This window comes from Oreochromis niloticus, linkage group LG7 (genome assembly GCF_001858045.2).
Source record: "Oreochromis niloticus isolate F11D_XX linkage group LG7, O_niloticus_UMD_NMBU, whole genome shotgun sequence".
Classification (NCBI taxonomy): Eukaryota; Metazoa; Chordata; class Actinopteri; order Cichliformes; family Cichlidae; genus Oreochromis; species Oreochromis niloticus.
In genome coordinates this window covers 60,054,399-60,069,836 of record NC_031972.2, presented here as the reverse complement: position 1 = coordinate 60,069,836, position 15,438 = coordinate 60,054,399, and the positions used below count along the sequence as shown (strand labels likewise).

Genomic DNA, 15,438 nt, shown 5'->3' with positions numbered 1-15,438 from the left:
AGATGAAATTCTATTAAATGAGATACACAGAGCTAGAAAAAGGATAACATTTGACACTGAAAGAGAAAAAAAATGAAGGGATTGGGCAAGAGAGTTAGAAGTCCCTGTACACTTCTAACTGACCCTGTTATAAAATATGTAAGGAGTGGAAGAAAAACGAGGTTGGAGACAAGGCTGCAAGTCAGGTCATGGACTTGGTGTCAATGCTCCTCTGAAGGGACAGTTTGTACACACACACACACACACACACACACACACACACACACACACACACACACACACACACACACACACAAAGACATAATGAAAGATAACTGATTAGTAGCTTGGCAACAGGAGATATCTATGAAATAAGTGAAGCGCTGTCCTGCTTTACGGTAAAAGTTTGTGCAAAAAAGTGAAATACAACTTCCCTCTGACTCCTGTCATGCTGCTGACCAGTGACAAGGTCAGTGCTGAGTGGGAGAGTGTGTGTGTGTGTGTGTGTGTGTGTGTGTGTGTGTGTGTGTGTGTGTGTGTACTGGTCTGTGACACAAATCTAAAAATGGACCCACATTCCTGAAGCACAGTCTGGGTCCCCTCACGGTGTCCACTCTGGGAGGACCCACACAAAACAAGAGGAGTGCAGTACGAGCCATCTTCAGTTAACAGTAAATTCTTCAGTAACGAGGAGCTGAAGAGATACAGGAAATGGCAATAAACGGCGCATTACGAAATCTCTCTTTAAAAAGACAGCACTGTGAGCATGAGTCAGAGTTTGTTATTCCGATTCACCAGAAAAAAATTAATTACGTACCAACCATACGCCTATTATTTAAGTTGGTTTCTAGGTACATTTCTAACATTCTTTCTATGCCGATGTGGCACCAACTGGACCAAACTTTCAACATTACACACAATATATTGCATGTACTCTAGTGTCCCCTTTTAACTATTCAATAAGTCAGTTTAAGACCCCGGCTCACAGGTGCAAACTACACCTCTCGCGACTGTCAAGCTACCACCCTGGGGATAGATGATGTCATTGACTGAAACTGGCAGCTGCCACCTCCATGTATGCTTCAGTAGCTGTGATATGTGTGTGTGAGACACGACCAACTGTGCTCATAAGATGTGGAAAGAGGTATATAATATGGTTCAACCTGGGTTCATAGATAAATTAGATTCTAGCCTTAGTATGGGGAATAACTGTGAAACATCCTTTAAAGTAAAACTTTACACCTGAATGAAAGTGATTCTGACTGGGATGTGGGTATGTGGCATGGTGGTGAAAGCTTCTGACGGCTCTGTGCATGTGCAGTGTGAGGTCATCCCTGATGATTTCTAAGATGTGGTCACCTGATCTGGTGTGGTCACACCTACATGTTGGTGAATATCAGGGATCCTTTAGCACACAGACACACACACACAAGGCCCTGTTCAGGGTACACATTTATATACAAGTGAATTCTTATACTTTTACATAAAAGTACACAGTTTGTCTGTCTCAGTACACAGACTTAATTTTTGTCTGTAAAGAAAGCATTCGTTCTCTTTATGTGGTAATACCTCATCATCCTCCAAATTCTTTATATAATGAAGCCATATTTTGTATCCCCAAATCCTCTCCCATGAACTCACACTAGAGTAAAAAAAAAAAATACATATATTATATTTTCTATAATTGTTAGTTTTACTTTGTGATTAGATCTGAAACTATACACAGATTATGACATGTGTGTGTATGTTAAACACTGGGATCTTAAAAGCAAACAATGACTCAGTGCATGACCTCATCAAAGCAAACATATGACATTATCCATCTCTGTAGAAACACCACTGCTGGCTATAGCATCTCTGTTTAAACTCAGTAAACAGATAAAAGTGAATGAAACACACGGAAATTTCCCATTTTTCCCATCTTGGTCATCTGGGAAATAACCAACACAGAAATTCATCATCTATGTTCTCAGTTCTGCTCTTGCAATCATGGGAGATGACACATGAAACACGTGTGTGATGTCCTTGATGGTAAAAAACAGTCTGTGTCAGATGCTAGATGACAAACACTTTTTGTTCCTAACAAAGTAAATAACTATTTCCTCTTTAGATGCATGTTTGATTTACTCATGAAAGTGTAACTTTTTTCATGCAACATGGAATTAAGCATGAATTAAAGTAAAAATGCTGTAAGAGAAAAATGAGAAAGTCGCCATTTTAATAAGAAAATCCTATAAGAGACATACAAAAAGATGAATTGTTGCAAATGGAGCTAATGAGATTTATTTTTTTAATTTTCTTTCCATATGGGTTTCCCTATCATGCATCATTACAGCCACCCCCTAACCCTTCACATGGAGGATAAACACAACATATGGTGTGTCATCAGTGGAATTGATGGAGATCTTCTACATTGCATAAATCCATTAGTTGGTCACGTGTCGTCTCTCTCTGTTTGGCAGGGCACTCAGCCGATCTCACCAATTAAGATCACAGACAAGATTATAGACCCATTGCCTTTCTTTGTTTTATTGCTACATGCCCACTATACCAAACAAAAATAATAGGCCTATTGTTCATTATCATGTCAAAAATGTTGGTATCACAACAGCTGGAGAATATTTTCAGGTGTAAATAGAATATTTCCATAAAGGCATCACACTGATACGGCTGCAGCTAACAATTATTCAATTATTTATTGTTTTTTGATGTTTTTTGTTTGTTTGTTTATACAGTGAAATTGGAGAAATCTGTTTAAATCTGTTTGCATAATTTCTTCAAATTGCCTGTTTAGTCTGACTAATAGTGCAGAAATCACAAAAGGAAAGCAGCAGCATTTAGAAAGCCGAAATTGAATGTTACGGGTTTCACTTGTTGTCATTTGACTTTCCAAAACACTTTTTTTTCTCTCTTGATCTACAAATTGATTCACTGGCTAAATGTTTCAACCAATCAGTTAATACCCATTACAGAGTCCAGTACTGGGGAATTGTTTATCAAATTTTTTGTGTTATCTATTTATACTACATTGAAATCAGCATAATTCAATTTTGCAAGCAGAAATCCTAAATTTTACAAGTTCACTCAGTCACGTCTGTCTTAAACTTGATGCACTGCATCTCGGTCAGTGTGCTGATAGAGCTGGTTTCTTCAGTTTACAACAAAAATGCAAAAATCAGCTAAATTTTCATCTGGAAACCTACTTGTGGTTATAAATATTTAAGTTCTGCCACATTAACAGATTTGACAGCTCATAAGTGTAATGTATCTATACATTACACATCCATGCTATTTCATTTAACAAAAGAGTGGGGTCAATTTCTATACAGAAGAGGAAGGGTGCTTCCCCAGGCTGGTTACTGGTAGTGAAAACCTCTGGTCCATCTGTCAGGCCTGCCTGGCCGGCTGTCCCCGTCACAGCAGCAGGGATTAGCCAGGCTTAAGCCAAGAAACCAGCCGCCTGCCCTCTAGCCTGTCGGAAAAGGCATGAGGAAGCCCCATTTCCGACTAAGCCTGCGCTCTCCCAGCAGAGGTCGTCCATCATCTAGCCTACTGTGTCCAGTTCTCTACACCTACATTAATAGAGAGCATTAATAAAAGGAGCTATGAAGGGATGGAACGTGAAAGGCAGAAGAAAGAGGACACCATTTTGTTTGCTGCTGTTCTGTTCTGTTCATTCAGCTCAGTTAACTGAAGCATTGGGAGCTTCGATGAAAGAGGGTGAGTGCAGCGCCTTGGGGGACGCAGGCTATTAGTTCTCAATGGGATGCGAGGCGAGAGGCAGCTGGGGAGGAGGCGGAGGCAGCAGCCCATCCATGAATACTGTCAATGCTGCTCTCCTGCTTCCTGCATTCACTTCCTATACAAAGAGCCACAATGGTGTCCTTTGGCGTTTTGGCTGGCTGAGACAGCTCCTGGAGATGCTCAGAGCCATGTGGGGGGTACAGACGATGGTGTGTATGTGTGCACGGGGGGGTCAGTCGAGAGCTGGCTTAAACACCACACAGCCAATCTGCACGTGCCCAGCCCGCGGCCTGCCAGTGGCCACACAAAAGGGATGATGTCATGCTTAGCCAATAACAAAAGAGTCTGGGTCCGTCAGGCCCTCCTCTCTAACCCGGCTAGTTCCAGCTTTATCCAGCCTAGCATTAATCACAAGCCTTATCCTCTTTACTGGGGGTGGGGAATGGATAATAACAAAGCAGGCATGGGACAACACTAGACAGTGAGAGGAGAACTGGAATAAACTAATAAGAATCGAGGTGGTTGCGAGCTGCTGCAGGCTATGGTTGCAAAACAGACAGACAGACAGAGCTGTCACGAGAATGAAAGTGAGCGAAATCAGGAGGAAGCATGGCTCTGTGGGGTGCCACAGTGTGAGATCTGCCAAGCACAGAGCCCCACGCAGAGATGAACCCAAAGACGGAGCACAGAAACGCACTCTGGCACGCTGCACTCAGGGCAAGTAATGAAACTGAAACTCTGACAGTGATCCAAAGCCTCAATCAAACATTTCTCCAGCAGCAGCTTATTTAAATCCATCAGCCTTTCTTTTCGCTTTCTCTTTGTTGTCTACATCTCTAGTGTTCAAAAGATTTTATTTTTGGGTGTGTATGATCTCAGATAAAATAAAACCATTATGGGAACAAAACTGGATCTTTTGGTCGAAATAATACAAGTATTCAGACACAGAATCTTCTGGATGATAATGGTTCATGTTGGGTGAAAAGAAAGGCATGAGGGGTTGACTCGCATTAAAGCATTAGAGCCAGGGAAAAACAGCAGGTATATACGGACTCTCGGTTAAATATCCCAGGTGCTATTAGTGGAACGGAAGTTCGTTTTACCATGTAGCTGTCTGTCATCTACAAATGTTAAAGTGTAACCCAGCAGGAGTACACAGAGCAATAAAGTAATAAAGTCTAAATATTTGCCTTTTTTTGGGAAGTTATGTTTTTTAGTTATGAAAGATGTACCAACCAGGTACCAGACGGAAATACATGTCAGCCAGTTTGAGGCAGACACACAATGGCATAAAATGGAAGCTGGTCATAAATCACTCTTATAAATAGGCTCAACAGAATAAGATGAGTGACAGGCCAGACAACCAGACCTCCTCCTGGCAACCAGGAAGTAGAACAACAAAAAAGAAGTGTGAACTGCCGTTCTGAGTCACACCTAAAAAAAAAATTTCACTCACCTGGCAAGTGTCATGGGTTGCTGTGAATCATTGTTTTATTGCACTGGGTGTAACTAAAAAGTTAAATATCTAAAAATAACATTTGAAGCCAGGAGGCTGAAAATCATCTCCCATGTCCTCTACAGCTTTTTTGCTTTCTGTATTCAGTCAAGTAAAACTGTTAGCTGATGAATGCATGCACAAACATGACAGCACAAAAAGCACATACTGCACACAAAACACACCGATGTCAACCCTCCTCCTCTCCCCCTACCTCCCCCTCTCAGAGATCCTTCAGTTTCACACAGAGACTAAAAATACAGGAGTCAGCATGCCGCGGGTGGACAGGCCATGGAAAGAAGGCTGTCATATTCGGAGGAGAAGTCATGGAAACCAGAAGGATCCGATTTCAGGGCCACTGATAAGCAACAAACATACAGTATGCGTGCCTGCCCACCAAATATAGCATCCGCTGATGTGCTACAGACTTGGCTAACACAGAGGAGGCTAGTTCGGAACTACAGTGAAACGCAGGTCAGACTGTTGGTAATAATCTCATACAGCTGGCGTAAAGTCAGCATCTTGCATGACGGCACTTCAACGGTGTGAGAGCGTGCTGACAAGGGAACCTGAATCTGAGACCTCAGGCTCAAAGAAAGTCTTCCAATATCAACTCGCTGCACCTACTGCATAATGAATACATGATACAAGCAGAGTTTCTATACTGCTATACTCTAAATGTGAGCAAATGAATAAACTCTAAGCAGCATCCAAGGAAAAATTTGTAAATCACCAAGGTGTGCTTGGGACAAGTCAATCGGTTGTTTAAAGGAGTTATTTCAGTCTGTGGGTTGAGGGAATTTATGAAGCACAGAAAGCACTAAATTTAAAAACTCGAACCATTTTTTGAAATGCTCAAATTTGAGTGGTATTCAAAGAATACGAATGCCACTCATCTTCTTCAATACGAGATCAGTATGGGTTTAGTAATCGTAAAACTACCAGCACCTTAAACTTGGCTAGGCACAAAGACTGCACACAGGGGAAACGGCTAGTTTGGCTCTGAGCAAAAGTGACAAATTCCACTTACCGGAACCTCTAAATCTCAGCAATTAGCATGCTATGTCTCATTTATTTGTGAGAAGTGTAAAAACGTACAAATGACCATTTTAAGAGGTTTTAAGAGTAGATTATTAAGCAGGTAGGAATCAAGTGTCTCACCCTTATCAGCAAGGTAGGAGCTTGGCATAATGACAGCTTGGCACTTAAGTGAATGGCTCTCTAATCAGATTCTACCACCCAAAAAGCATCAGCTGTCAGGTAGCCTTAATTGAGCTTTAACTCACCTTCACTTTGCCATTGGGTTGAAGCAGCTCAGTGACAGACACTTTGTCCTGCTGCAGTCGCCTCTTCACCAGCTTTGAGCAGCAAACGTTGACCGCGCCCTGTACGTGTGACGCGTTGTACTCAGAAAACGTCCTGCTGTCAATTACCAGCAAGCGGCCTGTCCCTCTCTGGATGAGGCTCGCCAGGCGCTTGATGTCCATGGCGCTCCTCTTGTTGGGCCCTTTCTCCCCTGCCATGATGTAGGATGCGCTGAGTGGGAAGCTAGGGTCAAAGACGTGGGGATGGGGGGTAGTGGGGTATGAAGAACGAGGGGTAGATGAGAGAGGTGGAGGAAGGAGGAGGAGATAAGGGTCAGTGGAGAAGGGCTACCACTGGAGCAGGCGCTGGGAGATCCATGGTGCCTAAAAGAAGAAGCAACAAAAAAGAAGGAAAGAGAATTAAGTAAACAAAGCATTCATGGAGAAATTTAAGAATGCGACAAACGTGATCAAAAACGGCACATTTCGGTCTAAGCTTCACTCAATCACTCCATGGTAACAAATAAAGCCCTTCAAACTCAACTGCTGCAAAGTCACAACAACGGATCCATTTCACACACATTTCGAATCCTGACTCTAACACAAGAACTCACACGTACTTTTGATCTTTTGCATTATCTTTTATTAGCAGAAATTTAGCATCTGGCATTTTAAAATAACCACAATGCTATAAAGATGAATATAAAAGTTATTTAAAGACTTAAAAGCTGACCGGATCATCCAACGGGATTTAGCAGTCCTGGGATCTGAAGGAATATCACATATCCGAAGACAAAGACTTAAATTGGACAATAAAAAGGACGGTGTGCGTGAGTGCCTGTGTAACTGTGTGAAGGCTGGTGGTTGTTGATCGAGGGTCTCTTGTGCAGTAGCTCATGAAACAGGAAACAGAGAGCGTGCGATAAATTAAGCCAGGGGAATTCAGAGAGCAGGTCTGGACACAGGCAGAAGGCCTGTGTGACATCCTGTGCGTGTGTGTTTGTATGTGTGTTTCAAATTAACCATCCATAAACTTGATGAACTGCCTCCTTCTATCCATCACTTCTAATCACTCTGATCTCCTCCGTGCTCACATTCACCACAACCCTTTTACCTTTAACATGAGACACACACACACACGATCTGTCGTTTATTAGGGTTGTGAGAAACAGCATGTGTGTGCGTGCTAGACTGCACATTACAAAACCACTGTGCCATTTAATTAAGTCAACATGCAAATGAAAAAAAACCCAGCGTAGGTTGAGGTCCATTTCATTGGTCAACCAGGTGTCATGCGACAAGTAAAAGGTCAGAATGTGAATGCAGCCATGTTGTTTTATTCGTCTACAGGCACGTGGTGTCATTAAAAATGAATGGGCCTCTTCTCGTTTACCCCAAAGCGTAAATGCAGGATTAAATCTTGGTTGAGTGACAGAGGTGCAGTAGCCAAAACAAAAACGATGTTAAGGCTATGTTCCTCTTGAGAGGATGGGCAGAAAAGAAAAACAGTTAACAACACTGGTGAGAAAGTGAGAGAGAGGGATAAACTGAGGAGAAAATGCATCTGATCAGTTGTGTCTTGTAACTTTTCACCTGTGGTCTGGCAGCGCCATAGAGGGAGGGAGTAGAGCGAGAAAGGAGAGCTGTGTGGAGTTAACGAAGGATGTTATTCAGCCTAGCAACTCCAGCCAGCTCAAGGTGAGGGAGAGGGGATGATTGTGGAGCAGGGAAGAAACATATGAAGGAGAATGTGGGTGAAAAATCAAATCTCACATGCAGACGACCACATCAAACATATGACATGGAGGTTGAGTAGATACCGCTGTCACATGCGATGTGACAACGTTGCTTCACGACAGCCTACAGCTCGTCTCCTATTGACTTGTAGACTGTTGGATGAACTGAACATGCAGCCGATGTACACATGCTATCGCTGCCTGGCAACAGGCCTGATGCAAGAGGATCAGCACAAGAACATGAAAGACAGTCTAGAGAGACAGTAGCAACTGCTTGCACTGTTAAGCATAACCAAACTGCTGCTGAATCAGAAAGTAGATTCCGGCAAGCATTGACATAGATAAAATTTTAGATAGTCAATGAAGGTTGAAGGCAAAACGCCCACTAATCTGCACAACATATAAAGCAGCACAAACAAATGAACACAGTCCACCTAAGCTAAGCTAATCTTTTCTTTAACTGAAAAAGTGAATCACAGTTTATGTAGTACTAGCATGCTGACATAACTTCACATTATAAGCATCCGGATATCTATTCTGCTGAAAGCTTTGCTGCAATACCAGTTTGCCCCTGTACAAAAAACGTCCCCTGCCACATTACAACCTGCACCATCACCTGTTATACCGTACCTTATCTGGCAGGGAGCCCTTTGGTCGTGCAGCTAACAACACAGCTTCGAGGGATGTGAATCTTTTGCTCTCTTTCTCTGTGTCCCTGCCGCTGCTGAGCACAGCATCTGATGCTGCATATGTCTAATGGCGACTGCTCTCCCACCCACCCAGTCTCACACTTTTTCCTCTCTGAATCTCTCCTTCCTTCTCTATCACTCTCTTTCTTGCTTTTGTGCAGTGAAGAGAGATGGGGAGGGGAGGAGTGTGCAGGTTTACATGTGTGGTAGTCAGAGACGGAGCGCTCTGCATCTTTATGTGTCGCTTGACAATCGTCCCATGGCAAACTCAAAAACATCCCGCTTGTATGGACAGAAAGGGGAATGGAAAGAAAGGTTAATATAGAAAACAGCAAGAATATTGACAAGAAAATATGAGAAAGGCAGAGAAATTAAAAGAAGCAACACAGCCATCCACGTGATTACTCAGCATAACAAACATCGCCCATCTCCTCATGCAAAAAAAATGCCCCTCCACATCACATCCCAAGCAGGGAAAAAAAGGAAGAATCATTAAATAAAGAAATAAATAAAATAAACTCCTCACACTTAAGGAAGCAGCACTAGTCTGTGATGCTCTGACTGAACAGAAGAAAACAAGCAAAGAGAAGAGAAAGCAGAGAGACAGACACAGTGTGTACAGGCCTGGAGCAGATTTGGTTGCCATGGAAACAGCCCAGGCTGGGGTGATAAGGGGGCACGAGAAGGGTGATTGTGATGGGATGCTGACTGATGCTGATGCTGGATACAAGATAAAGCTAAAACAGACAGTGGAGCTCAAGATAGATTCTCCCAACCTGAGCTGTATGTGCATCTTTTATTTTACTCACTTACTAAAAGAAAATGACAACAAATTAGTCTAAAAGCCACCGACCGAAATGATTTTAATATATCTCTATGTGATGTTTCCTCTAATATAGCCCCAAAATCTCACTGCTTTCCCAAAGCTGTAGTCTAAGGTCAAGCAAGGTCACACAGTCAGAAGATCCAGACAGACCAGGTTGTGCAGATCCATAAAGTCAAAACAAAATAATTACACCACGACAACTTGCAGAGAAACTAGTCTGACTGGTCAACTTTGAGGAAATTTTTACTTTAGATGGGAATTTAAAAAAAACCAAACCCTACACATCTTTCAGATTTCTGGAAATATATAGACGCCCAGCTGTATCTCTTCACATCCAAATTTGGTGAGACACACCTAAGTAATGACTTTAAAGGAATTCAGTAGGTAAGCACAAAGATGAGCGTAAACACTTCAGCATCCAGCCAAATATGATGTCAACTCAAATCATCTTTCTTTCTGAGTTATGCTGTTGGATGATGGCCAGAAAGATGTTTTTTAAGGACATTATGATGTCACTGTTAAGGATGGCAATTGAGAAACCGTTCCAAATACTTCATGATCATGTGCCTTTGAGCTCCACCTGTCAATGCTGGTGTGGTTTTCTAACATTTCTGCATTGCAGAACAATGAAGCTAATCACATGGCAGTGGAGCTTTTCGTAATTCTTCACATTCAACCATTTGTTTATACTATGAAAACTTTAGATAATAGCACACTGCATTGACAACAAAAATCCTGTGCTGACCTACATTTCTCCACAAAGAAAATTGATTAGACGTCAACAAGAAAACTGATAAAGAATCAGGGCAATATGCAGAATTGATAATGGTGAAAATCTTATCAACATCCATCCCTAGTCACGGTGGAACTGACCTATTGGATATAGCGTGTCATCACGTCATCATTTTATGCTAGTAGGATTTTGTGTGTGTTTTCTAATAATTAAGGTTGAATTACTGGGGCACTGGAAAAAAGTGGTTTGTGAGGTCACAGTGACGTCTGAAATCTAATGAGCTTCCTCCAGACAAAGACAATTAACAGACTTATATGTACAACACAAAAATGCTGCATTTTGAAATGCTACAAAGACTACACATTATAATAGAGTTGCATTCAAAAATGATTGCTGTGCCTTGTTTTCCAACTAGAAAAAAAAGAGAAAATCCAATCAAACATCAAACAAATCAAACTTTTTCCCCTCTTGTCATGCAAAACACAGCAACACAAATCATTGACAGACTCTACTGACACTCTCTTTACAGTGTTCAATAAAAGACTGATAACAAAAAAGGTTGGTGCATATTAACATCAAGCTGAGGAAGTAACTTTATCTCAATAAAATGAGCAACACACGCAGGTGCTTTCACAGCCTTTCACCATGAGGTGAACATGAAGGGCCAGCTCCATGATGGCATTATCAGACATCAGGGACAGAGGCAAACACAAAGAGAGTAACTGGAGGGCAACCAGTGGTGATGTAATACCATCCAGGTTATTCATTAACTCTCTGCATAACGTCACCTGTGGCCACAGCCTTGAGTAGGCTGATATAAAGTGAGCAAGGTTCGCACAATGACAGACACGACTGGTTTGTTTAGACCACAAACAATTACATCACCAGTGCATCTTGTGCCCTTTAGTCTGTGCAGCAGGCCCTCTCATGAACGCAAAGTTTGCATATATATGTGTATATAAGCTGTCTCTCTGTCTCCCTCTCTCTCTCTCTCTCTCTCTCGAGTATTTCACTTGCACTTTAAAGGGTGACCACAACAAAGCACTGTGCAGTAGAAGTGAGAAAAAAAGAAGAACTGATACAGCATAGCATTGTATTATTTTTATCAAGCCACGGACACCGAATATTTATATTTTAATAAATACGTGAAAATCTTTGTGGGGGCGGGGGTCAACTAATTCAAGCAACATCACATTACATTTGCTCAACTGAAAAAGGCATTCAAGGCTGGACACGCTTAGCTTAGCTAATAGCTCAGTTACACTAGTAGTAGTATAAAAGCAGGACAACAACCTTCTTGTATCAACCAAAAAGAAAACAAACCTGTGGTTGCCTTGTGATTGTACTGGATTCTTTTCACATTCTGGGACCAATCGCTACATGTGGTGACTAAATAGTTACCTGACCACTTTTGTTTCCAAGGTGATTGCACAGATTGGCTTATAGGAGGCCATGAGTCAAAGTCTGAATTGGACTGACTGCAATCACTCTCAGACAGACAACTGGAGGTTTGCAAATAATTGCCGTTTAATTTATTAATGCAGACATACTGCCAACATGCTGCTTTTGTCAATGAACATAACGTGAGTGGACTCGACTCAGCTGGCTGCCAAACAGATGTATTCTGGTTATATTCATATAGAACAGGAAGGTAGCTAAACACAAATGTGAATTTCTGCTAAATGTGTTTTTCTGTCTATGTAGACAGTAACAGACTGATAGCACACTGACGCTGTCTAATGGCATCAATTATGGCAGGTTTTAGTTACAGTGTCTGTATCTTCCTGTTTTATCTTATTGGATAAAACAGACATTGACAAAGTTTAACTTTGTGGAAATAATTTGCAGTGAAATCACAATCTATGCTATTGAAATATTTACCCTATCAAAATGTCAAAAACAGCAAAATTATCATAATATCGCGTATTCTGATATTATTGTATAATGGGATGTCTGGTGATTCCCACTTCTAATGAGCAGGTACAGGGTCACCTGTTTATAGTGGAGAATTTTAGTAGAAGTCCTTGCAATTGTGTTAAAAGGCAAAATATTAGCATATCATTCAAAATCACGACAGAATGAATAAAAGGTTTTGTCAGTTAAAGATTAATCTCTTGGTCAGTACAAAGGCCCAAAACAGTTAGCATTATAAGCACTGTTGTTTTGTCTCACAGTCCAAAACCAAAAGATATCTAGTTGACTTTCAACCTCCGACTTGATTATGAAAATACTTTATCATTAATTTTCTGCCAGGTAAACAAATTAAAGCATGACTGTTGTGAGTTCAGTGCCATTCACTGCTTTTAGCTATAAAATAATCGTAATAAACAATTAATTTATATCTCTAATAAATTATTATTGTAGAATTTAAAAAGAAACAGTTATTGGCACACCTTAAATCATCAATTTTTTAACAATGCTTACAATTAATGGTTAATAGTTGATGATTGTCTAACCCTGAGTGTTTACCACGACTAATAACAAGTGTAACATGCTGTTGCAGCGGTCATGTCATTTTAAAAAATCGATTTCCTGGTGCAGCTGGACAGCGCTATCATATTGTAAACAACACATCCAAGCATGAAGCCTTCCGGTGTCCTCTCATCAATACTCCCTCAGTGCACTGACTGCTGTAAAATGCAGGGTCATACATAGCTGGGACTACCCCCAGACTCCACTACAACAGCCACATGATAGGTAATGTAAATGTAAATAATACCAAGAATCTCTGATACAAAAATACATCGTCAAATAAATATAATGTGTACATATAGAAATGCTCTGAAAAATCAAATACAGACATCATCAGAGATGGGGGCGCACATATACGTAAACACACAACACAAAAACAAAAAACAGACACGACTACACGACGTTGTGTATCGTTTACCAGCGTTCAAAATGATGGAGGCTGAACGGTCGCAGCGCACTACAATAAACCGGCCTACATTAGAAATAAGAATAGACTCCAGTGCGGACAGCAGGCACTGTTTTTAAAAAACGCCGGATATAGTCAGCATCAACTACTGTTATACCCCACACTTACAGAGAGGTTCAGCGGGCGTTGTTTTGAGTGGGAAACCTGCCCTGGGTTTGTTATGACGCGTGGATATGTCCGCATGCGAAAATGAGCCCTCTCCATTGATCGGGAAGGCTGTGATGACTTTAACCAGCGCGAACATTAAACAGAAAATTCGGGAAGAAACCTAATACACCTACCTTACAATATGAAGCCGGCACAGCGATTTTTTTGCATCCCAATAAAACGATCGATAACTTGAGCATGGACGAGGTTTATTCCCATTATGAGACGGGCGCGCACTTAAAAAAAAGCAGGGGGGAGGAGTGCGCGCTGACGGACTCGCCGCAGCAGCAGCGAGCTGGGCACGAGCACAAACAGTGAGCAGCCGCTTCAAACAAACAAATGTCCTTTCTTGCTAATTGACAAACACACTCAAGCACTCACCTCGGGCTCCACGCGTCTGCGAGGTGCTATTCAACTGGCCTCCATTTGTGAGGGGACAGTGGCGGAGTCTTCATGGGGGCTGGCCGGTGTTTACTTGGCGGTGTTGCGGGGTGTACAGTACAGTAAAGACCTCAGCTGACAGAGGATGACAGCGCCAGGAGAAAACCAGGCATGAAAGCGCGCGGTGATAGGCTACAAACGGCCTCCTCAGCCGTTCAGCTGGCTCGTGGAGAGCAAGATTAGCTTTACTAGGCTAGGTGAAGGCTAAAACTGTTAGCCGTTAGTGTGTGTGTGTGTGTGTGTGAGGAGGCGGGGGGGGGGAGGTTAGGTACGGAAGGTGCACTTTAGCACTTTCATGAACTAAAGCGATGAGGTCATGGTTCAGGAGGGAGACGGAAAAAAAGGAAACTGTGAGGTTGACGTCACTTCCAACCAATCAGCGGCGACGGTTTAGGACTAGGGTGACGTCAGTGATCTGATCTGCGGATTAAAGGGACAGTCCGGCTTTTTTTTTTTTTAAAGGAGACGCACTCACGTTGAGTGTCTGTGTGTTTTTTAAACTGCCTTACACACAGAAAAAACAGGGATAATACGAACCTTTATTTATTTCCTTATTTTATTATATTCAAATAATTATTATGAAATACATATTCACATAATTCCTTTTAAATGTTTCATTTTGTTTTATTTTTATGTGCTCCTTTCTCTTTCTGTTTCTCTTTTATGCCTTATTGAGCAATATTGTCTCGTTATGTTGTAGGTGTGTTTCAGCTATTCTGCCTCAATTACGCTATGTTGCTGCAGGTTATCCTTAATGTTTTGGCTTCTGCGAAATAATCATTTCCCCCGTTTTGGGATTAATAACGTGTATTCACTTAGACTACACTGCAGTCTGATCTCAGAATTTAAATGCAAAAACATTGAAAGTCATTTTCTTAAGCACTAATACAATTTTGCAGGGAACCACTATACCTCTTTTTTATTTGTAAGTTTTTATTCTATTTTACTTTTCTGAATTTCTTTCTTTCGGTTCGTTTCCTGAGGTTAGGCCTACGGTAAAAATGTGAACCTTTTTGGAGTCGATTTCTGTGTTTTTGCCCTGAAGAAGAAATGTATTCTTCTTAGAAAAGAAGGGTTATTTAAAAAATACAAAAAAAAAAAAAAAAAAATTGAAACTAAATCCGGGAAAAACGATATGAGCATGCAGCTCAGACTCGCGTCTTTGTTACTTAATAACAAGTAAAAGCAACAGGCTCACCTAGTGTTAGCAGCCCTGGATGGTTGACTTTTACTATTATTAATATTTAAAAATCTATTTTGTATTTGCTCTTCGTCATGGACCAAGCGATTTAAGCTGAATTGCACTTGCAAACTACTGAGCTGCCCGTTTCTCTTTGTGAAAGATATAGGCTATGCTGAAGTCTCATTTGGATGCCACGGATTTAATTTTGATTATGTTTTTCAAG

General features: G+C 41.4%; 1 protein-coding gene across 5 annotated transcripts in view; it reads right to left on the bottom strand.

The window, feature by feature from the left end:
- The window catches only part of dusp8a (dual specificity phosphatase 8a), a 41,961-nt gene extending 27,672 nt beyond the window's left edge, over positions 1-14,289 (bottom strand). The window contains exons 1-2 of one of the 5 annotated variants that reach the window (XM_003447151.5): positions 13,973-14,289; positions 6,505-6,906 (exon numbers count right to left, since the gene is read on the bottom strand). In XM_003447151.5, coding sequence (XP_003447199.1) covers positions 6,505-6,741 — 237 coding nt within the window. In that variant the 5' untranslated portion in view covers positions 6,742-6,906; positions 13,973-14,289. Of the gene's footprint in view, positions 1-6,504; positions 6,907-8,115; positions 8,137-8,888; positions 9,043-13,552; positions 13,674-13,725; positions 13,879-13,972 lie in introns of those variants that run through there. The other 4 variants (XM_005471044.4, XM_005471045.4, XM_019361857.2 and 1 more) reach the window with 4 other exon arrangements.
- Positions 14,290-15,438: the final 1,149 nt, after the last annotated feature.